Raw genomic sequence first — 25,970 nt, 5'->3', positions numbered from 1 at the left:
GTCTTTAATTCCACTAGTGCCACTGGGTTACGGTCTCCACGACTGAGCTGATCTCAGCATCTACCACATTCTGCTTTATTCTCTTCTTTAGGGTAAGGAAAATCACAATACATGGGTATTCAATAAAATTCAATTAATTTAAGTCTGACTTTTGCGAATGTGCAATTGAAGGTTATGAATATGTTATACTTAAGGTGGTGGTAGAAGTCTGGCACGTAGAAAATGCCTATTTTAACTTTTAGCTACTTTTTTCAGGTTTTTGTCATTAGAATATTTCTTCTGTTTCTACTGCAAATAACTATCAAAAAGGAAAAGAACAACTGGGATGGCTTCCCCTGTTTATCACTGGCCCTACAGTTTTGTAGGAGTAGTATCTTTCTGGAATTATGTAATGTCCTCTGCTAATGACATTGTATACATGCTATTACATGTCCTTGTGGGACAAAGTACTGTTGTCTGGAAGCTTTGAGAGTAATGTAACACACAGTAAATAAAGAAGCGTTTTGTGTATTCTTAGATTTTTACATTTTTATTTTAAAACACAGAATTTCATATTGATTAACACCTACTATTAAACAGAATGGTGCATTAATTAAATGCCTTGTCCTAACTGTTATAAGCTCTGTTAGAAAAATAAACATCTCACAACAAACTACAGTGTCAGCTCTTTAATAAATACATAAAACAGAAGTTAGTAGTCAATCAGAGTTATATGAACAGGTTCATAGTATATTATGTGAAAGTATCATATTCTCCAATATTCTGTATCATTTAAGACAATTTAAGTTATGTATAATTCAAAGCCAGAAATAATAAGAAATATGTTCAGTGATAATTTGCTTCTTTCTTACAGCTATATTATATTCAAATATTTAATTTAAAAATATATTCTATATTAAATTTCTTTTTACAAATGCAGTACTTGTTAGATGAAACAAAATAAGTTTTTAGGTTACTGATAAGTTTAAAACATTTCTAATTTTTTCAGAAGTTCAAGAAACCATAATGAAGTAGCTAATAAATGTAAAATAGTTTAAAAGCTATGTTAAATATACACAAAATGAATTTCTATAATATGTGCAAATTTATATTTTCTTATAATTTAGAATTAAAGTATTTTATACTCAATATTCATAATAAAATTTATGTACCATACTTGTCATTGTGTAGAATTCTTACGAAAATTTCACATTTATCTGTGGGAATGTGTAAAGTTGGTAAAACTTCTTTACACTAATCACACATTTTCCATCCTTGATAATTGCAGTGTTTTTTAAAAAAATACTATTGTATTAGACAATTTTAACTGAAGTAGGTTGTAGAGGCTAGAAACCTGATTAATAGAGTAGTGTTAGACAGTTCTAACTGAAGTAGGTTGCAGAGGCTAGAAGAAACCTGATTAATAGAGTTAGCTTAGAAAGATAAATTTTATGCAGAAGAGTATTCCAGGTAGATAAAATAGTAGTGTCATTACTCTCAGGTTTACATTAACAGCTGCCCAGATAGCTGAACAATTATTTCATATAATTCAAATAATTTAAACGAGCAGTTTTATAACAGTCGTCACATAAGCTTGAAGTTAAAGTGATCAGAGCCAAGGGGAAAAAATCCGCAAATGATAAGGAAGAATGAAAAGGAAGAGGACTCTAGAAGAAAGTTGGTTTTCACAGCACTGATTGGTTTTATCATATTTTTCTCCTGCCATTGATACAAGACATATAAGATGCTGCTAAACCTAACTATGACAGTTCCATGTAATATTTTTCCAGTTAATTTTGTTTAAAAGTGAGATGATAATATAAAAGGATCTCATATAATAGAATAAAAAGAATAAAAATTTGTTAATGAAACGTAGACATACCCACCCATTCTTGTTAGTTAAGTTAGGGTTTGCTGAAATCATTCGCACTCACGTAAAGTATAAATGGGGCCTGAAAGAGCTTTTGTAAACTCAAGATGCGTGAGATCTGAGCTGATAATCAGTTAGGCTCCATGTTGAGTTGTGTGTGACTCAATTTTCCTGAAATTTTGGCTTCATATGTTATCATAAATGGGCTCTCAAATCTTTATAAGAAAACAAAATTCCCCTAGACCTGTAAACCTTTAGGTAAAGTTGGATTAGTGTATTATTTATTCAAGCATAATTTTAAACACTGCATCTGAAGTGCCAGCAATTGCAAGAAGTGTCACAATTTCAGAGATGTTAAATTGAAAAAGTGATGTCTTGGAATCAATGAAGTATAAATATGGATGTGTATAATCAGTTATACATAAAATTTTCTATAGAGGAATTATAAAGAGAAGGAAAACTATCTGAAAGAATGTTAGCTATATCTCAGTGGTCTGCATTGCATAAAATGGAGTTCTTAAGGTCAATATAAATAAGGATAGTTGTAAATTAAATATTGAGTCAACATAACAGAATGCAATATGCACCTGATTGAGCTCCCATGTAACTGTATTTCACTTGATACTTTTATGAAAACATATATATTCCAAATCCTTCAAAATGAAGAGAAGCTCAAACAGTTGTGAAAATTTAGAATTCTTACATTTTAATGGGTCTGTCTTTGTTCAGGGGCATAGACTCAAATGAGCTTTAAGGTCAATTAAAGGTGTCTGGAAATGAAGAACTTCATTACACCATTAAATTCAGTTGTTTTTCACTATTAGACTTATTAAGCTTGAAGCTTTAGAAAAATCTCTCCGGAAGAGTGAGTGGAAAAAACTGGAATAAGAAAAGAAAGAAAAAGCCTTTGAGTCTAATCTACTCTACCAGGTTCCAGGAGGAATTGAATTCTACAGAGAAAATTCTTCATAGTCTATCATAATACATTTCAGTGTCTGATGGCTGACTGTTGTCTTACATAAGGATATCTTCAATGGATATTAAGTAAATATTACAAATATATTTCAGATTTATTCTTTGAAGTATTGCATTTCATGTATCCACGAACTTTAATGTTGAGTTTTGGAAAATTGCTTCCAGAGATATCTATTGTGTTTAACCTTAGATTCTTTTTTTTTTGTTATTTTAATAAACCAAAGATAAACTGAACATTTAAGACATAATCAGATTTTTAGTGAATTTTTAAGTCTTCCAGAAAAGTCTATGACTTAATAAATATTAGCAAGTTTCCAAAAATATAACAAATGTTTATAAATACATGTGCACTGCAGTGCAATGGTGTCCCTAGAGAAATAAAATGCATAACAAAGCAAATGTTATGTTGTAGTGTATGTACGGCACATTTATAAATCATTACATACTTTAGGACACAAAAATGCTGCAGTACTAAAAGTGTTGTTCAAGTTCTCAATTCTGTTAACGATTTAAAATTTCATAAATTGTGTTTAATATCAATGAATCTCAAAAGGCTCCTGTGGCCACATTAGTTGAAAATAGACTCTATTTACATAAATTATTTAACCTAAGAGTACCCTGTGTTCCCTTACCATTTAATTAATTCTAACTAGTCAAATATTAATTCTCATCTCACAAATCATTACACAGGAAGATATCAATTATTCAAGTAAAATATAAGCCCTACAATCTTTAAACAATTAGCTTTTTAAGTAAAAACAAAAAAGGTAAGCACAAGACTTTGCAAGCATAACCACAATCATCGTCTAACAGTGAGTTGCCTACATGGAAGTTTGTCCCTTCCTATGGTAACAGCCTTGGTCCACTATAAAGTTAGTGCAAACAAGTGAGGGTGTAAAAAAATATAAACCCTTGATTTTTAAGGATTTCATTTTGTTATACTCTTTTAGATAATTCATTCCATATGGGAATGTGTTTATTGTTCATAAACATCATAATGTTTGTTTCAAAAATTGTCATCCTCTTAATTAATGGCTATCTTACATTTTTTCTTTTGGAGGGTTGTCAGGCATCCATCCATTTTCCTTTTTAAGAAGAATGTTATGTGCATTAGGATACTAAATCCAATTTTTACATTATTTTTAGTGATCAAAGGTTCCTTATACAAGTGACTCACAGTACTGAACTATGTTAATCTCTCATTTGAGGAAGGAAGTGCAATTCAAGTTAGCATTGACATTGCTTGGCTGTAGAGGACATGTAATAGAGCTGCTGTGTTTATTGGCCCCAGAACAACTTATTATAGGTTTTTCAGTTCTCTTTAGGGTAGAATATGAGATGGGGTTAGTCTTCATCAAATTGCAATATCCAGTACTTTAACTCAAGTGCTGGAAGACAGCAAATCTTGGAAGTTAATTATAAAAAGATATTTTAAATAGATTCCTTTGTTGTCATGGGCAAAACTGTGTATCCACACAGGACTGTTAGACTGCTAGCCAATAAAATCAGACTAAGTCCATAGGGATAAGGTAAGTGTAAAGAAATTTCCACTGGGGAAGACAAGGCTCATGGGCCATGTATCAGGGTCTCAAGCTGAGCATTGGAGAACTCCAGGGAACACTGTTCATATAGGCTATGGTATGAAGGAATTCCCTTGTAGGTGCGCCATGCTTCAGTCTCTTAAGAAGTTGACTAGCATGAAAGACTGGAAGCTGATTATGGACAATTCAGTTTGAGTTATTCTTTTCTGTTTTGCTTTGAACTTTCCTTATACACTTAAGACTTGAGTAAATCACATTGAAAAACTTTTGCCAATTGAATATTTTAAAGATTCAAGAGGTAGCATGATATTGTGCAATGAACACTGGCCTGGCAATGAGAAGATAGAAACTCCTTTCCAATGTGGCCACTTTATCACTTGAGTGTTTTTTGAGCAATCATTTAAGTTTTCTGAGGTTCAGTTCCCCAACTCACTAAAAAGGAGAATTAGCAGCCTGGCATGGTGGCTCATACCTGTAATCCCAACACTCTGGGAGGCCGACGAGGGTAGATCACCTGAGGTCAGGAGTTTGAGATCAACCTGTCCAACATGGCAAAACCCCATCTCTACTAAAAATACAAAAATTAGCTGGGCATGGTGGTGGATGCCTGTAATCCTGGCTACTCAGGAGGCTGAGGCAGGAGAATTGCTTGAACCTGGGAGGCAGAGGTTGCAGTGAGCCCTGATCATGCCATTGCACTCTAGCCTGGGTGACAAGAGTGAAACTCCGTCTCAAAAAAAAAAAAAAAAAAAATAGCTTATTTCTAAGATATCATCTATTCTCCTCCAATTTTGTACTTTTATGGATTCTGGCAAGAAGGGTTGGAGTGATTCCGGGAGAGAACATCCTTAGGCTGCCTTGAAGAGAAAAGATAATATAGCCTTTCATTTAAAAAATGCTGATATCTACTTGCAATCAAAATCTAAGAAAACATTCAAAACGTGGTACTTTGCTTGAGGCAGAATTTCTAAATATCTTGTGAATTAATGATCAGATAAATGAAATGGCCAAACAATCCTTTCAGTTTACCAGGTAAGAAGATACAAAACTCCACACCTGTGCACAATGAAGCTATTCAGATTTTGATGGTACTTTACAGTGTCCCCTATTAACATTCAGCTTTTAAAACCAGTATTCTGATAAAGTGACATTGTATTATTAGTTTTTTATGGCAGTAGTAACTTAGCACTTAATTAATCCAGTCATCTGTGACATATATAAACTTATCCTGTAAAAAAGAAAACAAAACACAAAGGCAAAGAGGAGAGAATGCTGGAATTAGTATCCATCTTGTAAAAAGAAGCAAACCATAAAAACACATGCGTAAAACTACACACTTTAAAAAGCAATAATCTTTTAAGATTAAGGTTTTATCTGTTCACCTCTTGAAAGAATGAAACACGAATCATTTACTCATCTAGCTGTTCTTGTCTATTCAACCACCAGCTGTTGAAGTGTTTGGCAACCTTAGAATATACTTGCCAGATTATTTTTTTACTCGCATGTCCGGTGCAGGGATTACTGTACCCTTGTAGTGACACAATGCTAAACTCTCTCACAGCATTGTTCTCTCTGGGAAGCGTAGGGATAACAGGTACCTGTAAAGTGTAATCAGTGCTCTTCAGAGGATCTACATTCTATGCTGATCTAAATAAGTTATATATTACAGTAAAGTGCTACAATGACACTAGTCTCAAACAGTAGTAAGACACGTTTTTCTCTGAAAAAGTCAGCAGCTATGTGAGTCACATCACGATGAGGATGCTTGTCAGTCTTCATTCGAGTGTACAACCAGCAACTGGCATGACCGTGAGCAATTTGTCTCCTCCTGTGACTTTTAAAATTATAATCTTTAGGAGCAATTATTAAGAATTCCAGTTTCCCATTAAGTATTTAAAAATCTTTTTTTAGAAGTTGCACCTGAAAGTGTCATGAGCATTTAATTTGCTGATATCCATTTTTATTTCTTCAGGCTTCTCACGTCTGTAGGTTACTGCTCTTGTGCAAACACTTTGCAGAATCAACTTATCCTTAATGGAGAAGAAATATTATTATTAACTAAGGGCCTAAATATTGTAACTAGGCAATAACATACTGTTAGCAATTCTTTTTTAGAATTCATTACCTTTTTTGAGGCTGACACTCTGTAATCTGACGAGGACTTAATTTTGTTACTATTCCATTGTAGTATCACCTGTCTAATGATAAGGACTTTAAGCAACCCAATCAAGAATGTAACTATGAAAATGATGAAAAATATTCTCAAGTAGCTTGGGCTGGAGAAACATTCTGTAATGAAGCAAACAAATAAATGGATTAAAAATTGGAATAAGTAAATCAAAAGAATCTATCACGTAAATGATGTTCACGCCTCAATTAATAGTGCCAAAGATATTTGCAAATCTACATTTTCAAATCAGGGGATTGAAATTACCTTTGATTCAGAAACAGTAAGCTCTCTAATTTTTCTTGCACGTTTATTATGAAAATATTTTCAATAGACAACCCTCCTTTGGAGAATAGCCACGATTAAGGTATTCAATCATATTATTCCTTTGCAGCTTGATTCTTTAATTGTATTAACTGGAATATGTCCATGTCCCATAACCAAGCATAATTTTATCCAAGACAGAAAGAGGAATAGTTTTTGTGGTGTGTACGGTTGATCACTAAATGGAAAATAGGATTTCAAAAAATTATTGAGCCATTCTGGGCCTTAGGATATGTTTCTCTTGTTATGCTTCATCTTCATTTGTTCCACGCCAGTAATGGAAAACAAAGTAAACATCTGCAGAAACTAAAATCAAAACTACTCTAATAGGTAAATAAATATTTCTTCAGAAATTGAAGTGTAAATTTTCATTATTATTATACATCGCTTCTCCAGGAAATAGGAGTGTCCAATTTGGGATAACATGAAAATATCATTCTTCATTTTTCATTAATTTACTTTTTACTTGTTGTTAACTGCACCTATTCCATTTGCCTCTAAAAATGCACTGTGTATTTTAAGAACAAATAATACTTAGGACAAATAATTACTAGCTGGAAAAAGAAATGTTGTGTTAAGAGGAGGGACATGCTAGATCTCGTTTTAGCACCAGATCTTTGGCACACCCTCATTGCCAAAGATCTGGCGCTTAAAAGTCTACAGACTCTGTTGTTGCCAGAGGCATTACCCTAATCTAAGAGGAATATGGTTACACAATAAGCAAGTATTCCATAGAACTAACTCACCAGCTGCCCCAGATTAATAAAATTACTTTGTGGCTAAAGAGGCCTGTGTGCCCCCACCCATTCTCCAAGGTTTGGGGACCTCATCCAAAGTTCCAAGGTCTCCCTGAGAGGGCCACTAGGGTGGTGACCTGCCAAGGCTTAGCATAGTGCACCTCCCAACCAATTCTGGCTGATTTCCATCTGAATTTCCAGTGAGGACTAAGCATGTTTTTGAATAAGGCCAAGCTCGGTGATAAGGGAAAGGGTTCCTCTCAAGCGAGAAGACTTAATTAAGCCTATTGGTGTGTGTGTGTGTGTGTGTGTGAGTGATAAGGTACTTTGAAAGAAAGGTCAAAGGCTATCCCAGTGCTACAATTGGAATGGAAACACCAAATGCCAGTGTAGGTCCCTGTTGCTACAGGTCTCACAGAGAGAGAATCCAAAATATTCTGCTCAAAGGTGGTGTCTTTTGAGGCTTCCACAGTGACTTCGGGTTCATAACACACATGCCTTCTATTCTGACAGATTGTCATTTCCTTTGGTTGATTTAGGACTACTCAATCAGCTAAGGCAGATCCTCAGAGGGGGCGCCCGGCTTGATTCCACTTAGTGGCTTCTCGCCTGGTGGGGGAGCTCAGCCAGAGAGACTGAAAGAACAGCCTTTAAGTGCGACTGAGTGGATAGATAATAGAGATGCCTAACAAATGCCCTTTCCCTCTCCTTCCACAATAGTTGTGAAGGGGAGGGGCGGCCCCTAGCTACTGACACATTTTGGAAATATTTCTAATAGGCTAGAACAGAGGGCATTTTCGGAGCTCAAATCTGCATGCATATTTAAATGCTATGAGTGGTCAAACATTCATGCCTAGCCTATACTTTCCTTAGTTTAGGTCAGGCCAGGACTTTTCCTAAGGAGCTTTAAGGGAATACTTTTTGTAACAACACTTAAGTCAAAGCAGTGTTTACTTAACATAATAAATGACATGTTGATAGTAAGGCCTTATTTATTAGAAAGACACTTGGCTTTCTGGAGTGATTGCTGCAGCTCCAGCTGGCAGCACATGGGGCTCTTTTCAGAGCCAAGTTCATTATGGGCTAAGATCAGTGTGGATGTGAGGGAAAAAGGAAACAACACTCTGGAGAAAGTTTATTCTTTTGTGCAGTCTCTCTAAGAGCTGGAATTTTTCTTACAGGTTGGAGAGACTTGAAATAATAGTTGCAATAGGAATGTTTTAATAAAGATATAATTTCAAGGTTAGTTTCTAATGCATGTGGAGGTCCACACCTTGCCCCTGTGCAAAGTAGGGTTCTGGGTTCTAAATAACTTTTTGTTTTGTTTGTTTTGCTTTTGTTGTTGTTGTTTTTTAAAGCAGCTTTATTAAATATCATTGATATACAAAAACTGCACATGTTAATGTATACAATATAACGAGTTGATGATTCAGTTTTTTAAATCTCCCAAAGATGGTACCCTGTAACCACTGAGTGTGCTTGCTATGGTGTGGCTGAGTGGTTAGGTTTCCCGTCTCATCTACACAGCTGAATTCCCATGCAATGTACTTCCATGGAAAGGCATCCAAATAAATTGGCTGTCAAGTTCTCAGTGAACCAGAAATATGAGTTCCCCATATAAACTCATTTCACTAAGAGATGAAGTCTGCCGAGCCATAATTTTCCTTCATAATTCAAACTTGCTTCAAGTTCTGAACTTCATCATGTCTAATCAATATTTGCTTTCATGTTTCAGGTGAAGCCAAAAAATTCTAAGTAAAAATGATCTGCTTTTACAAAATACGTAACTTGAAAGGTGCCATTCCTTCCTGGTGCTTTTCATTTTGATAAAAATATAGCTTAAGGATGAATGATCATAAATGTGACGTAATGAAAAGGGTATGGAACTTTTAGTTTGAAGATCTTGGTCTAAGACATGTATCTTAACATTACTAATTAAGAGATAGCAGCCCTCATACAAAAATTTCCCTGAACCTCAGTTTCCCCATCTGTAAAATGGAGATTATACCAATCTCAAAGAGTTGTATGACATTAAATGAGCCAGTGAACATGAAGGAAGTATCTAAGGTAGAAGACGACACATAAACACATGTTTATTATTGTTATAAAGAATAAAGCAATGTTTTTTAAAATTTAATTCAAAATTTAAAAATAAAGCCCTCAGTCCTCTCTCTCTCTTTTTGTTTTTTTAAACAGGGTTTCGCTCTTGTTGCCCAGGCTGCAGTGCAATAGCACGATCTCAGCTCGCTGCAACCTCCACCTCCCGGATTCAAGTGATCCTCCTGCCTAAGCCTCCTGAGTAGCTGGGATTACAGGCGCCAACCACCCGACTGATTTTGTATTTTTAGTATAGATGGGGTTTCACCATGTTGGCCAGGCTGGTCTCGAACTCCTGACCTCAGGCGATCGACCAGCCTTGGCCTCCCAAAGTGCTGGGACTAAAGGTGTGAGCCACTACACCCGGCCCGGTCCTTTCTTTAGCATGGTTACTTATGGGTCTTTTGGGGGAAGATCATCCTCCACAGACACTATTCTGTGCTTTGATTATTAAGCTTTGGCCTACCTGAAGTTTGGTCGACATAATGCTGTTGTTCCACGAGAGCACATGAGGTTTTGCACTGGTCAAGTATAGCCTGAGACAAATTGTGAGGGTGAAGGCATTGCACACAATTCCTGCAAGGGGAAACAGAAGTGAAAATATTTATTCTTTAAAAAGGTGGTAGACTATAATATTTTCCACAAGAAAACAAAACACAGTAACAATGCAGAAACAAATCAAATTTTGATTGTGTTCATTAGAAATTACACCATCATTACATTGAAGGATTGCATTTCCAAATGATTTAAATAAATTACCATGCATAATTCTAAAAAACTTACTTGAGCTACTAATCTGAGAAAGTCAATGGTTTAAAATGCTGAATAAAACAAACTGGAAGTTACAGTGATGTTTAGATTAGTAGTCTTTGTGCAGATCTCAAATTGTTACTGAAATATTTATTGGCACAAAAGAGTAATGTTGCCTTCATTTAACATATCACCTTTCATTTATAGATCCCTTTATTTCTAGGGTGTGTCACGGATACCATTGTTCTTTATCATTAAAATATTAAAAATAAAACATAGCAGCAACAGCTAACATTCTATGATTGCCATGCATCAAGTACAAAGGTGAGTTTTTTTATATGAATCATTTGATTCTTTCACAGAAATATAGCAAGGTATTATTACTATCCTCACTTTTTTTTTTTTTTTTTTTTTTGAGGCGGAGTCTCGCTCTGTCGCCCGGACTGGAGTGCAGTGGCCGGATCTCAGCTCACTGCAAGCTCCGCCTCCCGGGTTTACGCCATTCTCCTGCCTCAGCCTCTGGAGTAGCTGGGACTACAGGCGCCCGCCACCTCGCCCGGCTAGTTTTTGTATTTTTAGTAGAGACGGGGTTTCACCGTGTTAGCCAGGATGGCCTCGATCTCCTGACCTCGTGATCCGCCTGTCTCGGCCTCCCAAAGTGCTGGGATTACAGGCTTGAGCCACCGCGCCCGGCCTTATCCTCACTTTTGATATCAGGAAACTGAGGCACAGAAAATGGTAACAACTTGTCCTAGATCACTCTATTACTAAATAGTATGCTGGGCAGCAGGCAACCTCTAATTTCCAAAAAGCTAAGGTAGTGAGTGTCCAGATTTATTCCAATGCTTCCACAGCTATCCAGGGGTCCAAGATTTGAATTTAAGTCTTCTAATTCATAGCATTTCTCATTTAATTCTTTTTTAGCATGCTCGTCACAATGTATCCGGCAACGTTTAAGATTAAGGAAGTCAGAACAAAAAAGGACAAAAGTAGCTATTCTTTGTGTATGTTTGGAATCAGAGAAATCATACCAGTTTTCCTTGCAGGCCGTATGACAGGTGGGGCAGTGTTCACAGAAGCGGCCGATGCTCCTGGGATCGGTGCACTCACACCTTCCACACACACACGTGCCTCTTCCACTGCACACTTGGCCCTTTGAATTGACACAGTGCTGGGCTGCTGCTGAAGGGCACTGGCACCGATCTCCCTCCCAGCCACTGAAGCATTGGCATCTGCCTGCTTCACACTCTCCATGCCCTGTGAGGAAGACACCGCAGGACCTACGTTATCTGGATCACTGACTTTGTAAAGAGTTTTCAACCATGGATTCCTGTATCATCTCCATGGAAACGCACTGACAGTCCAATGAATGGAAACAGCATCACTTTTTCGTTGGTCTGACATAAACAGTGTTGGATTTAGGAGGATCTGTTTTCAAAGTTGTTCTACTGTAGATAATCTCCCCATGCTAATGCACTCTGCTAACAAGCATGAAGGGCACCCCTGCTTAGTGGCTGCCAGACTACTTGAATGTCATTGCATATTCAGTTTTACATTAAAACCACACACATTATCAAGAAACTGCAAAGGCCGAAGTAATGTTAACTCCCTGACTTGAAGTTAGAAAAAATACAGGTATTTGATTAATGGCTTCCATCACCTATTCTCTCAGTCTTCTGATGTTGCTGAAGGCCTAGGATAACTTTACAGGACTGTGAGGTAAACCTTTCTAGTGCTTCAGTACTGCTAATGCCATGTTTAAAGATCAGATCCCTTGGGAAGTTGAACAAATGCTTTCACATCCTCAGTGCATTATTTAGTAAGTTAGCAGGGCAGATCCTCCTCTATCCTGTGAGCTGTTCTTAGATGGTAAATGAAAAAAAGAAAGAAAGATGGTGTGTGTGTGGTGTGGGGACATTTATGCATGTGGGGTGAAGAAAACACAATTACACAGAGTTAAATGGATTTTAGACAGAAAAAGTGTCCAAAACTTAATATGCCAGTGTGCACTAGAAATTGTCAAAAGGGGGTACATTTCACATGATTATATAGGGATTCTGAAGCTTATCTAGCCACAAACCAACCTTCCTCTTTTCTCCCTCTCGCCCTCCCTGCCTCTTTTCCTTTCTCCTTCCTTCCCTCCCTTCCTTCCTTCTATCACTCTCCCTTCCTTTCCTTTCTTAGCTCCCTCTCTTCTTTTACTGCTGAGCACCTCACAGGATAATTGTTCCACAGATTCTACTGTAGGACCAGCTCAATTTGCTAAGTGTAAAACTAATGAAGTCCAGGCCAGACAAATGTCGGTCAAGCCCTGTGTGCTGTGCAAGCTTATGCTGAATCCTCGCCAGCAGGCCTGTGAACATGTGTTTTTATTCCCAAAGGAGACTAGTGGAGAAAGTACATGTCAGTTACAGTCTGCACTTACACAGAAACAATTCAAAGCAGATTTTCAACTGCTTGTGGGTCAGTAGTATCATACTCATATAGAAAAGCTAGTACACTAGATATTTTACTGCAGAGACTGGGACAAATACTCAAATGTATTTGAAACTCTCTTGAGAGACTGACAGTTGTGGGACGTGACTTCAGAAAATTCTTTCTCTTCACTGTAAAATAATATTTTTCCTTCCTGTAAAATATGGTAGACAACTGCTGGTTCATTCTAAAGTCATCTATAATCCATCTTACCCATGATGTCAGTTACAGTTGAATACATGTTTGTATATTAAAATATTTTATGTATGTTATAGAAAAAAAGACAATTTCCACTGCACATGTAGGTGATACAGGCCAAATTTTCAGCTTAGACTAGATTGCACCATTTATTTTTTATAGGTTTGTTACATCCCATATGCTTATGATGACATGTTTCCATTCATCAATAATTTAACAAATGTTTATTAACTAAAATGCAGATACTAAAAAGATGTTTTTCTCAATGAGTAAATTTAGCATATTGTCACAGGAAAATTATCACAGAACTCAGATGACAGGTAATTTATTTAATTGACTTAAAAACAGTATTTTGTTTTAGTTTGCAAATGTTGATTAGATTTTCTGGAATCTAACCTGTAGGTGGCAGTAAATTGAATAGCCCAAGAGTAATCTTGGTATTTTTATTTTAATTTATTTTATGTTTAAAATTTGGTCTGTGTGTGGCCTCAAGGACGAATCTTTTAGATTACTTAGTAAGGCAGTATTTTCTTGAAGAATGCTGTCCTTTGGCAGTTTTGTTGCTGGTGGTGGCCCAAAATAAACTGGAGAGGCTTAAATTACTGCCAGCTTAGAATACCATTTATAATAATGCATTAAAGATTTTCATATGAATGAAAAATATACTCTTATACCTCACTCCCCATCATTCTGACAGAAATAAAATCCTATGTACAAGTTGGAGGGAGTGACCATTTACCAGAATGAATCAGATCCTTCTAGAAGAATACTCTGATTCTTCCAGAAAATGTGTCAGATATCATCAGCATTGCCTTTTCTGGTATATTTCTTTCCAAGATCAAGGAAAGCATGAGAATAACAATTAATTTTAGGTTTTTATTTTGAAGCATTTCCTGTATAAAATAGGTTAAAATATAAATATCAAAATCACATACTATAAATCTGTTGCCATGCCCTAATTTCATGGACGATGCAACTTTGAATAACAAATTCAGATTCAATTTTGCTAATTTGTAAAGATGTGATTTAAAGATACTTTAACATCTATGCTGGTGTAATAGTGACAAGTAAAAGCTGCCTGTATATATTTATACTCACCAGCACACAGATTTCCATGGTGATATGGACAAGAAAAGTCATCCTTTTCACAGTATTTTCCATACACTTTTCCAAGTTTAATTTTGTGACATGAACATTTCCCACAAACACAAACTCCTCGACCACTGCAAACAGGTTGATCCTTGTGTGACTTGCAACTCTCAGAAGAAAACTGATCTTCATCAAAATGACATTTATTCTCATCACACTGGAAACACTTGGAATCTAGAAAAGTTTCATCTACACACTTTCCTTTAGGTCCTCTGTTGTCCTCACACTGACAGCTGCAGTTTCTGTGTATATGAATTTTAGCGGTTTCATTAAAACCAATAGGTTTGATTATTGCATAGTTTTTTCCTCCTGTGACATCACATTTTTTCATTGTAACTGTTACATTGAAAAGAACCTAAATTTAGGAGGAAAAAGGAAACATATTTACATATCTTAATTATTTTTATTACTGATATTATATCTGTTAATAACTGAATTGATAAGAAACCATCTTAGAGAAATTAAAAATATTTGTAAAATAAACACATGTAATCTCTTTCATATACATGCAACATCTCTTTTTAATGTCATTTATTCTCCAATTAATGAGCTTGAGAGTTAAAGAATATAATGACTGCTAATCCCTATATTGCGCCATTAAATAGACTTGAGTGAAAGCCTTTTTGAAGTGTCTACCCCATCACTGTGATTAATTTCTTAGCAAACATGAGAAAGAATAGACCATTTTCTAAATTCAGCCATTAAAATGTGGGGTATTGAATATTTGACACTAGAAATAGATCACATAAACCAAAGTAAAGGGCTTCTGCTCTACTGGTTTAAAACCCTGAGATGAGGCCTGGCACGGTGGCTCACGCCTGTAATCCCAGCACTTTGGGAGGTCGAGGCAGTTGGATCACCCGAGGTCAGAAGTTCGAGATTGGCCTGGCCAGCATGGTGAAACCCCATCTCTGCTAAAAATTCAAAAATTAGCTGAGTATGGTGGCATGAACCTGTAGTCCCAGCTACTTGGAGGGAGGCTGAGGCAGGAGAATCACTTGGATTGCAGTGAGCCAAGATCACACCACTGCACTACAGCCTGAGTGACACAGCGAGACTCCGTCTCATAAATAAATAAATAAATAAAAGATTTTAAAAACCCTGAGATAAGATGTTCAAATGAACAATTTTAATTTTGTTCCTATTTTCTAGGAGCCCAGGTAAAGTTTCAGAGTTAAATTTTAGTTTATACAGGGTTTCAGTGGAGGAAAATACGTGGCTTTCTGTGATGTTACCCAAAAGAAAATTGTTTAGGACTCTCATTCTCAAATCTTAAGACCTCAGCACAGGTCATCTGTCTCAGTGGAAGAAGATAGCCCAGAACTAAGGAGCTGGGCTGGCAGGAACTGGTCAAATGTTTTCTTTTTCTCTATTTCTTCTTTTTGCACAACACAATTGATTTAATATGCCTATTTATATTTGTTGGTTCACCTTACCGTCTTTAGGTACTTTGGTAAATAGGGTATATTTATTTCATGTTGGATTGAGATCCATTACAATTTAACATTAATTTGTGCTGAGCTTTTTGGTTGGAATATGTGTCTATGATACAAAAATATAAAGTATCTAAATTTGGCTTATATATACATGAAACACTAGAATTTGTTCTGTAATATTAAAATCAATACAGTTGGTGTTATACTTAAAATGCTTTTGTCTTTGAGAATGTGTGGCCACTGCCATCTCTAACAGTAGATCATACTCCGGGGTTTCTATAACTAAGAGGTCAGATGACTATTCCTAAGAGTTAAACTATTTATACCACTCAACTGAAAGTGAAGGAAAGATGGCATGTAAGCAAATGAAAAGAATAAAACGATGTAACAGGTAAGAAAAACCATTCTTCCAAAATGAGATTTTGAAGGAAATAACTATTTCTAAGACAGTAGCCGTTTTTTCATAAAGTAACTTAGTGCTATATTTGCTAGTAAAAAGTTTTCTCTGTAGTTTTAATGAAAAGCCAAAGTGTATTTTGCAAAATATGATATCCTTTGAACAAAATCCATGGAGTGATCATAGAAGAAACCACAGAATTAGAAACTTGCAATAATTAATTTAAAATATACAGCTCTAAAATTCCTAAGATAGAAAAACATATTCTAACTAAAGAGAAGACAGGATTCTCTTTTATTCATTTTTAGAATCTTCTATCACTTTCAATAACTTTTTCTTTTTTTCTATAGCGTGACATTACATAATTAATCATCATAGAACTTCAGAGGAAAAGGGGTTGGAAATCTTCTAGTCCAAGTCATTCATTTAAAAATGAGACAATGCCTCATGACATAAATGACTCACTCAAAATCACTTCACCCAACAAAGACTCCCTTAAAGAGTATGTTTCTTTGTGCTGCTCTTTCTATTGTGCCAATCCTTGGAGAATCTCTATCTCCTCTGGTGCTGTTTCCTGATACTGTTACAATCTGGATCTCTCTCCTTTACATCCCATTCTTTTTTGGTAAATGATGGCTCTTCTCATTTTGTATTGTTTTTAACAAATTTCCCTACGTCCTTCTAGATAATTTAGATAATTATGAGTGTATTGGGGCATGAAAGATTTTGAAATTCTTAGCCTTTATCAACTGCTCTATCATTCCCATTCTTTTCTGTGGTATGTGACTTTAAATTTCACATTACTTTGAGACTTTGTGAATATGAAACCAAAAAGGCATTATCATTATTATAAGTATAGACACTACTTATTTGAGAATAAATGATTTCCTAATTTATGCTGGTCATGACACCTAAGTTTAAAGTTACTATTGATAAATAATTGTTTAATATTACACACACACGCACATTGAAAGTGAAGGAAAGATGGCATGTAAGCAAATGAAAAGAAGAAAACAATGTAAAAGGTAAGAAAAACCATTCTTCCAAAATGAGATTTTGAAGGAAATAACTATTTCTAAGACAGTAACCGTTTTTATACATATTAAAATGTATAAGTTTTATACATATTTTATACATACAGGTTTTATACATATTAAAACCTGAGAGTTGGAGAAAACAATAGACTGAGCTAAAACAAAGAGGAACTTTGAGGAGAGACAATGAAAGTTACCCTGAAGTATAAATAAGATTCTTAGAGTCAGTAGTAAGTAAAATGTTTCAGAATGGTTTGACTTTTCTGTAAGAAAGTATGCCAAGCAACTTAGTTTATTTTAAAAGGGAAAACTGCACACCCACATACTTCATGATTGCTTGTCACGTTTCTGCATCCCTCCATGCCTGGCTTTCTGGACCCATCTGGACAGATGGCGGTAATGTTAAAATAGACACCTTGTACCTGGTTTTCCACATGAACTTTCACTTCTGAAATGAGCTTCTGCAGAGACATTATTTTTAAATTACATACGAGAGTAGTTTCAAATGTAAGCGACAAAGCAGAGTCAAGCTTATTAAATCATTATAGATTTAATTTTAACTAGATCAAAGAGTCTATTTCTATAAAAGGATGAATAAAAACAGTGTTTCCACATAAAGACCCAATTGTATTTGAAATACATAAGAAATACTGAAGGATTAGATTATCTGCATTCAAATTATTCTATTTTTTTACGTATTTCCATGACTGCATTTTGAGCCCTTCAAAGATATTTATCAGTCTGTTAACAAAATAGCCATTTTTAATCCAGTAATAACTATATTTTATGATAAAGTATAATTAAACATTGAGAACATATATATCATCATAAAGGGTAAATCTTGACACCTTAAAATGTAGAAAACACTTCTGTCATACAAAGCTGCTAAAGAAATTGTTTCAAACAATTGAGACTATCATGATAGCTAAAATGCCTTATTGACGCAGAATTGACAAGTACATTTGAGAGAGGCCATTTCTACACTGAAAGAGCAAGAATTACCTAACAGATATGGTTCTATGTGGTTCTATAAGGTTCTCCAAGAATGGCTTAGAATTTTTCCCAAGTCCCTGGGACTTGTTTGTGTCAGCCAAGCTTGCTGCAATCCTTAATACCAAAATAGGGCCTCTTCCTGGGCAGAAAACCATTCATTCATTCATTTATTCACCCATGTATACACTCATTCAGTAAATATCTATTTAATGCTTATTGTGTGGCAGGCACACACTAATTTCTTTCTCTACAATCTTCGACTTCCAAAGGATCTATCTAACTTTAATGTATACTTCAGATCTGTGTGCACTTTATTCCATACAACTAAGAGTCTACCACATGCAAAAATCCTTCACTTGTAAAAAAAACAAAACAAAAAAAAAAAGGGAAAATGAAGTATGTACCTAAAGAAAAGAGCAAGCAGCGGGTTATGAAAAGAAAAATAATTTCCAGTGGCTTCTAATTCTTTACTTGAGTGATTTCTCTTCTTCAATGGTATAATCAACAAAGAAACATGTGCTTACTGACAAATAATTAATCATGAAATTCTGGCAGCGTATCTTTAGAACAAGAGACTTTCCTCTAATTTCTCAATGTAAATATTATTTACAGTAGGTAAGACTATGTCAGTAACATTTTTTTTTTTGTCTTCCAGAGAGCTCATAGATACTGCAACAATTAATTGTGTAATTTCGGTAAATCAATAGAAACTTCCAACGGTATACAAGGATGTTGATATGTGGCAACCAGCAGATCAGAAGGAAATGCCTAACACAATGAACATCCTCAGTTTACCCTTCTAAAATTCTGCTTCTCTTAAGATCTTAGTTGGCCTAGTGTGGTGGATCACGCCTCTAATCCCAGCTCTTCCGGAGGCTGAGGCAGGTGGATCGCTTGAGGTCAGGAGTTCCAGACCAGCATGGCTGACATGGTGAAACCCTGCATCTACTAAAAATACAAAAATTAGCTGGGTGTGGGTGGCACATGTCTGTAATCCTAGCTACTCTGGAGCTTGAGGCAGGAGAATCACTTGAACCTGGGAAGTGGAGGTTGCAGTGAGTCAAGATCTTGCCACTACACTCCAGCCTGGGCAAGACAGAGTGAAACTCTATCTCAAAAAAAAAAAAGAAAAAAGAAAAAAGAAAAGAAAAAGATCTTAGCTAGTTAGGCCAATGTTTTTCAAGCCTGAAGTGAAGACAAATCCTTAAATTTTTGCCCAGTTTGGGGATTCAGAAATTCATAATCTTAAGCTTCCCTTTTAGTATCTAGTAGGTACAAAGGCAGATTCTATATAATTCTTCAATGGATTGTGAATTGATTCTGTTGGACTATGAACACAAAATGAAAGTTTAGAAGATTTTTGATAATATAAACATATATAAAATAATAACAGAATTCCAACTTAAGGAGAGTAGTTAGCCACAGTAAGTTTTTGTTGGATTTAATATCATTTTTCCACTGTTTAAGGTTTTCCACTGTTTACAGTGGGCTAAGGCATTGCATACCTATGCTAGGCAAAATAACCAAATGTTGCTGTCTCCTTTGCCACTGGGCAGTCTGACACACAGGTAAAAATCTGTCAGTTTATATACTTTGTTTGGAGTAATAAATGGGTTCATACTAAAGAATTTAGGGTGGTTTCTAACAGCATAAGCTCTTCTCTTATTTTGATTGTTCTTGGGAACAGACTACTGATGGGAACGAATTGTAGACACATTGGATTTTCTGTGATAAGTCCCTCTTCAGTCTCACTGTTCTTTTCTTTTGTAACAGTGAGAAAGATGTAACTTAAGATGCTCTTCCTTATTTCACTCAGCATACTTTTCAGACATAGAAAACTACACTCAGGGAAAACAAATCAAGCAAGATTTATTTTCCTTTTAGAAGGTGAAAGTTTAAACAAGTTCTTCATTTTATATCTTGTGTCTACTTCCTGCGTTTCTCTTTTGTGCCCAGGCTAAAGGCAGGTGCGCTGTCTGTAGAAAATGAGAAGAGAAGCCAGAGTTTTTTCCACAATGCTTTGGCTACAATTTAACTATTAAACTCTACGTGTCAGGAAGGGAGTCAGAGGATTTGGGAAAGTGAGACTTCATAGTTGGCCCATAAATTCAAGGTAGCATAAAGCATATCTTTTGACACACTGTAAAACAATGAAAAACAGGTGGTATCACACAGGAGGAAGCACCTGAGGCTTGAAGTAAAGGAACACCTGGATTCTGATCCCACTTTCTTCTGCTTATTAGTTGAACAACCTTTGATGAGCTTGTTTCACTTTCCCAAGTCTTGGTTTCTACTAATATACAACATGGGTACTAACCACCTGCCTTATAGATCAGGTGTGAGGACTAAATGAGGTCATGTATGGAAAGTGACTGGATCTTAGTGGTAAAAAAGTTGCAGTCACTATTTATTGCAACATCTTAACAGAGGTTGTTCTGTTCAGGAATGATCCAGGTTGAAAGAACAGATGTTTCTTTAAATTATTTGCATTGAGGCATTCACACTTCACAGGACTGATGACAGCATACAACGATGAACTCAAGAAAACAGAATATCCACTAAGGTGATTCTTTCAATCAAACTCTTTTGATAGAACTGCTAAAATAATTGTTGAACAATCAAGTGGTTGATCGTAGAGCCCCCAACAGAGTCCTCTTTAATAATTGCTGTATCCCAGATAGTTCAACTTCCCTGGCAGATTATTGCCTTATGTAACTGTGGACTTCTACTTTATCATTATGGGATAGGAAATGATGCAATTTCATGGTAATAAAGTACATTCTATAGCTAAGACTTGATGATTCACTGAGCATTGGATGTAGAAGGAAATTTTGATAGCCTCTAGCCCAGTCTTCACTGATTGTCAATGAGAAAAGTGAGGCACAGAAAGTAGAAATGACTTTCCCAAAGCAAAAAGCTAGTTAGTGGTAGGGCCAGGGATGAACTTCAGATTCCTAATTCTTAATCGAAAATGCTTTCTAATTCTCCTCTCAAGATGACATAGCACTACTTTGTACCTTGCCACAGAAATTGGTGTAAAAATTTTATTTTAAAAATTGTATATAATATATACATACCTGATAGGCTTCCACTACCAAATTATTGAGGTTTGCAGCCTTTGATTCTATTTCGCCAGCAATGGTGCCCGGCAAGAGGGGTAGAAGATCCTATAAAACATATCAATAGCATTTAAAGAATGACAACAGTATGTAATGGGTTAGCAACCAAAAAATAGTAAATATTTTTGTAGTTATCAGTTGAAGGTGAACGATTAAATGAATGAAAACATATAAGACACAAGGAAAATATAAGCAATCTAGTAGAGCAGCCAGAACATATACCCATGTAGTGGTTGTGTGTGTCTGTACATGTGCATGACTGTGTGTGTGCATCCGGAATCACTGTACATGACAACCTAAAAATCCAATCGAAATGCAGATGAGCAGCTCCCACATATCTTCCATGGAATGTAAAGCTCAAGAGATTTTAAACATACAAAAGGTTTTGAGGGGAAATAAGCTTGGGAAGTTCTGCATATGGTTTCTTCCACTTAGAAACATAAAATGCACATTTGCAAATTAAAAGGTTCAGAGTAGGCCTGCAATTTGGAAATGATTTAACACTATTTAATGAAGCACTTCCCAAAACTTCTTCAGTTAGGAAAAATCATAGTCACAAGTGGAAACTTCATGGGGTATGTGTTCTTGATGGATGTTGCTTATTAATTATGGAGAAGACCATAGGTATTTTTAGGGAGAATGAGCAAAGGCTTAAAGGTCTACATGAATTGAAAATGAAGCAAAAATAGAAAAAAAGTCAATCTGACTAAAGGGCACATATTTATAGGAAATCAAATGGTAAAAAGTTTTGAAATCCATTTATTCTTGCATTTTATTCTATTCACAAATATCCTTAAGTTCCTTCTGGATGCCAGTCATTACTTAGACACTAACAATTTGGTATCTCAAGTCATAAGGAAAAAATTATCATTTATAGATTTTAAAAATTTATTTACTAGACTTTTATTGAGCTCCTACTTTATACACACTTTGGAGATGCCAAATCACTAGGTCACATAGTTTCCACCCTTAAGGACCTCACAGGCATATAAATGACAATTTCACTAAACCCTGTACATGTGAACATGTGAAACAATATAGATGTGCATAGACCCTAATGAGAGGGATACTTGGCAAGCATTTGAGATCTGGGGAAGGTTGCCAAGGACGATTTCCTGGAGGAGGTGAATTATAAGCTATGTCTTGAAGTATGAGTAAGAGTTAATAAAGTAATGAGGAAGAAGGACTTCCAGACATGAGAGGCGAGGGTAGGCAGCAAGAACAAAGGCAGAGAGGAAAGAAACAGCCTGACTGAGTGCTCATGCACAGGAGGATTAGAAGTGTGGCTGGAGAGATGAGAAGCATCCCTGCAAGGCAAGGAACAGTGGGGCAATGAGGCCAAAAAGGCAAGCGGAGACCACATGGCCTTATGTGCCACCTTAGAGATTTGGTCTTCTAATTCAGAGGGCATCGCTGAAACCTTTTACTCAAGGGAGTACTGTGGTCACACTTGTGGTTTCAACAGATCATTCTGGCAGCCAGATGGAGGATGGATTACGGAGATCAGCCATGAGGTTGTTAGAACCCAGGTGAAAGGTGATTGATAAAAAAGATCTCTAGGCAGTCAAAGGAGGTGACTATAAGGGCATGCATGGGGCTCACACTGGAGCTTCCCAGGCTTTGGAGCCAATTGATTCTGATACTGTGCATAATTCAATTAATAATAAAAAACCTGGTTTTATGGTTTATCAGTTAATGGCAAATTTTTAAAGGAATAGGAATAAACTGCTAGAGCCAATAATGCCACCAAGAAATAATGTTAGAGAAACAGCAAAGAGGAAGCAAAAGCTATAAAAAGCTGCACGATATTTCAAAGCCACCTATTAAGCTTAGAGGTTAAGAGCAAAGGATTTGGGTTGTTAGAAACACTTGGGCAAGTATTTAATCTCCTAAAATATGGTTCCTTATCTTTAAAATGGGCATATTAAGATGACTACCCTCATTTTTATGAGTTGCTAAGAGGATTAGATTAATAAATGTTTACAAACTCAATGCCTGACAATAGTCAAGTACCCAGTAAGTGGAAGCTGTTATGATTGTTAATAAAGTGGTTTGGGCCATTTAATTTTGACCAGAGTCCTACTTCTGCAGATGTTAGTTTGTTGTTACCTTAAAATGTGATTCCATGGTATATACATTTGGGAAAACAAGAAATTAAATAAAGTTTCACTAAGTCAGACACAGAAAGAAAAATAGCACGTGTTCTCACCCATAAGTGGGAGCTAAATAATGTGTATACATGATGTGGAATGATAGATAATGGAGACTCGGAAGGGTGAGGGCCTGGGAGTGGGATGGATGATGAGAAATCACTTAATGGGTACAATGTGTGCTATTCGAGTGATAGATACTCTGAAAGCCCTGGCTTCACCACTATACAATCTACACATGTAACAAGCTTGCACTTGTACTCCATACATTTACCCTAAATAAATAAAGCTTCACCATAGATTTCTAAGGGAAGAAGTGTTATGATTAAAGTAGTGCTTTCAGATGATAAGGTAGGTAGGTAATAGGGAAACTGGTAGAGGGAACACCAGCTTGTGGCAAATGCAGATGGGTTCAAGTATTTATTGAAGTCAAAAAAATGCACTTTCTCTGCAGTTTTAAAAAATAAGTAGAGGGCACTGGGGACTGGCCACTGAGGGGAGATGTATAATTAGGGAGTAGATGGGAGAAGCAAAGATAGCAAGAGATGAAGGAGACCAAGTGAAGAGAGATGTGTAATGAAAATTAGGGTGTCAGAGCTTCACGGAAATGAAAACAAGAGAGTTTCTAGGAAGAAAGAGCCTTAAAGACTGTGAAAAGAAAGCTACAGCAACGTTGCAGAGAAACAGTTCTAGGCTGAGGGGTCCACGGCACCTCCAGTGTGACACAGCTGCTTTGTTTTGCTTGAGGGTCTCACCTGGCCCAAAGGACTCCAGACACCACCAAGATTATTCTTATGTCACCAAGGCTTTGACTGGCTCAGCCACTTCCATGGCCCTTTTTGGTCCATTATTGAATGACCTAGACCAAAGCTAGGTGTGTCAGTGCTATTGAGAATTAAGCTAATATTCTCCAACTTTAACCTATTAGGAGGATATGCTCATGGACCAGAATAAGAAGCACTCTAGACATGCAAGATGCAAAGATGGATTGTGAACTATTTTTTTCCTGGTAAGACTTCTCCACTATTGCCACATTTGAGACTACCCTAAGCATCAGGTTGCGCTCAAGTGTACCGAATACAATTCTCAGTTCTCACATTCAGTTCTAGATGTTACAAACCTAAATAGAATTTATACTTAAATGCTAAGTTAAGACATTGTAAAGGATATTTTAGTAATACAATATAGAATTTAGATTGTACAAAGTATAATAATTCCAGAATCCTTATCTGTGGCTCTAAAGAAATGTCTTAATTTCAATTACCAATAAAAAATTTAATTTTCACATTTTCGGAGTTAACATACCTTATACCAATGAAATTGTTTTCCTTGAACTGCAAAGATGACATTAATGTTGTTGTCTATTAATTTCTCTGAAAGTTGGCCTAATGAGGGATGTTCCTGTAATGAATAATAAAATAAATAAGGGAGTGAAATTTCATAGCTCCATCCTATTCAAACATCTATTATGAAGAAAACTGTATGACTTACATAAAAATGTACCTGGGAAGGACTATGGTTTTACTAGAGACATTTAAATTTTTAAAAAACATAACATCAATATCCATGTATTAAAATATTTTATAGACAAAAGTGTCCCGTAAAAACTTGTAACTTAAAAAGATGAAGAGAGCTGAATGCAACATAACTAACAAAGAGTGATCAGCATCTCTTTAGATTAACATTGGACTCCAAGTGATGTAACTGACAGATAATTTAATATTCAGAAATAGAGACATGTTAGTGACAATCACATTCTAAGATGAAATTCAGTAACAAATATTGAATTGCAAATATATATGCATGTGTATATATATATGCCTATAAACATATATATACACATACACATTGAAACATCCAGATAAACCTATATATACACATTTGATATATAGCATGATATAGTTATATAACATATATATACACATATATATAAAACATGATATAATAACTCTCTTTAGAAGCAGAAAACTCTCTACTCAACTCCTAAGTTTGTCACCTTACAACAAAAGTTCTCAGTTCCATTCTCTGTAACATGTGAATGATACCTGCCTTCCATGATTGCTGGCAAGATTAAAAAGATAATAGTAGTATGTGAACTCTTTAGTGCATTTTCTTGCATGCAGTAAATGATCAAAACTAATACCAATTCTGATTCTTATTTCAATTGCTTATACAAGGTATAGATTACAGATGTCTCAACTTATCATTATGCTCAATATTTTTGTTGTATGATGTATTTTAAACCTGCTTTACTTTGATAAATAAAATTTATGTTGTGCCATCTGTGCCACTCTCTGTGGTAATGAGAAAGTTAGAGAAGAGTCGGAAAATTGGAATAAAATTGAGTTTAGAGAACATGAGAAATCTGATGATTACATAAATTGCTATCTACAGTTATATAGTTAGATATATTCTTGGTAACTTTTTTCTATAAATACTTTTCTAGAAATTAAAATGATTGTCTCAAATAACAAGTTCATAGCTAGATACCTATCAGAGAGATGATGCTAAAGTTCACTGGTAGTAGTCTCTCCTCATTCACTGGTGCCTAATGGCATAAGCCAAAGATTAGTATGCAA

General features: G+C 35.7%; 1 protein-coding gene across 2 annotated transcripts in view; it reads right to left on the bottom strand.

Moving 5' to 3' along the window:
* Nucleotides 1–508: 508 nt before the first annotated feature.
* Nucleotides 509–25,970, bottom strand: part of ITGB8 (integrin, beta 8) — an 85,406-nt gene continuing 59,944 nt past the window's right edge. The window contains exons 7-14 of one of the 2 annotated variants that reach the window (XM_011944164.1): nucleotides 24,697–24,792; nucleotides 21,200–21,289; nucleotides 17,456–17,590; nucleotides 14,212–14,617; nucleotides 11,472–11,697; nucleotides 10,157–10,266; nucleotides 6,491–6,654; nucleotides 509–6,395 (exon numbers count right to left, since the gene is read on the bottom strand). In XM_011944164.1, the coding sequence (XP_011799554.1) occupies nucleotides 6,273–6,395; nucleotides 6,491–6,654; nucleotides 10,157–10,266; nucleotides 11,472–11,697; nucleotides 14,212–14,617; nucleotides 17,456–17,590; nucleotides 21,200–21,289; nucleotides 24,697–24,792 (1,350 nt within the window). In that variant the 3' untranslated portion in view covers nucleotides 509–6,272. The remainder of the gene's footprint in view (nucleotides 6,396–6,490; nucleotides 6,655–10,156; nucleotides 10,267–11,471; nucleotides 11,698–14,211; nucleotides 14,618–17,455; nucleotides 17,591–21,199; nucleotides 21,290–24,696; nucleotides 24,793–25,970) is intronic. The other variant, XM_011944165.1, reaches the window with a different exon arrangement.

The sequence above is a fragment of the Colobus angolensis genome, unplaced genomic scaffold (assembly GCF_000951035.1).
Source record: "Colobus angolensis palliatus isolate OR3802 unplaced genomic scaffold, Cang.pa_1.0 Scaffold229, whole genome shotgun sequence".
Taxonomy (NCBI): Eukaryota; Metazoa; Chordata; class Mammalia; order Primates; family Cercopithecidae; genus Colobus; species Colobus angolensis.
The sequence above is the reverse complement of the archived record's forward strand: the minus strand, read 5'-3'. Positions and strand labels throughout refer to the sequence as shown.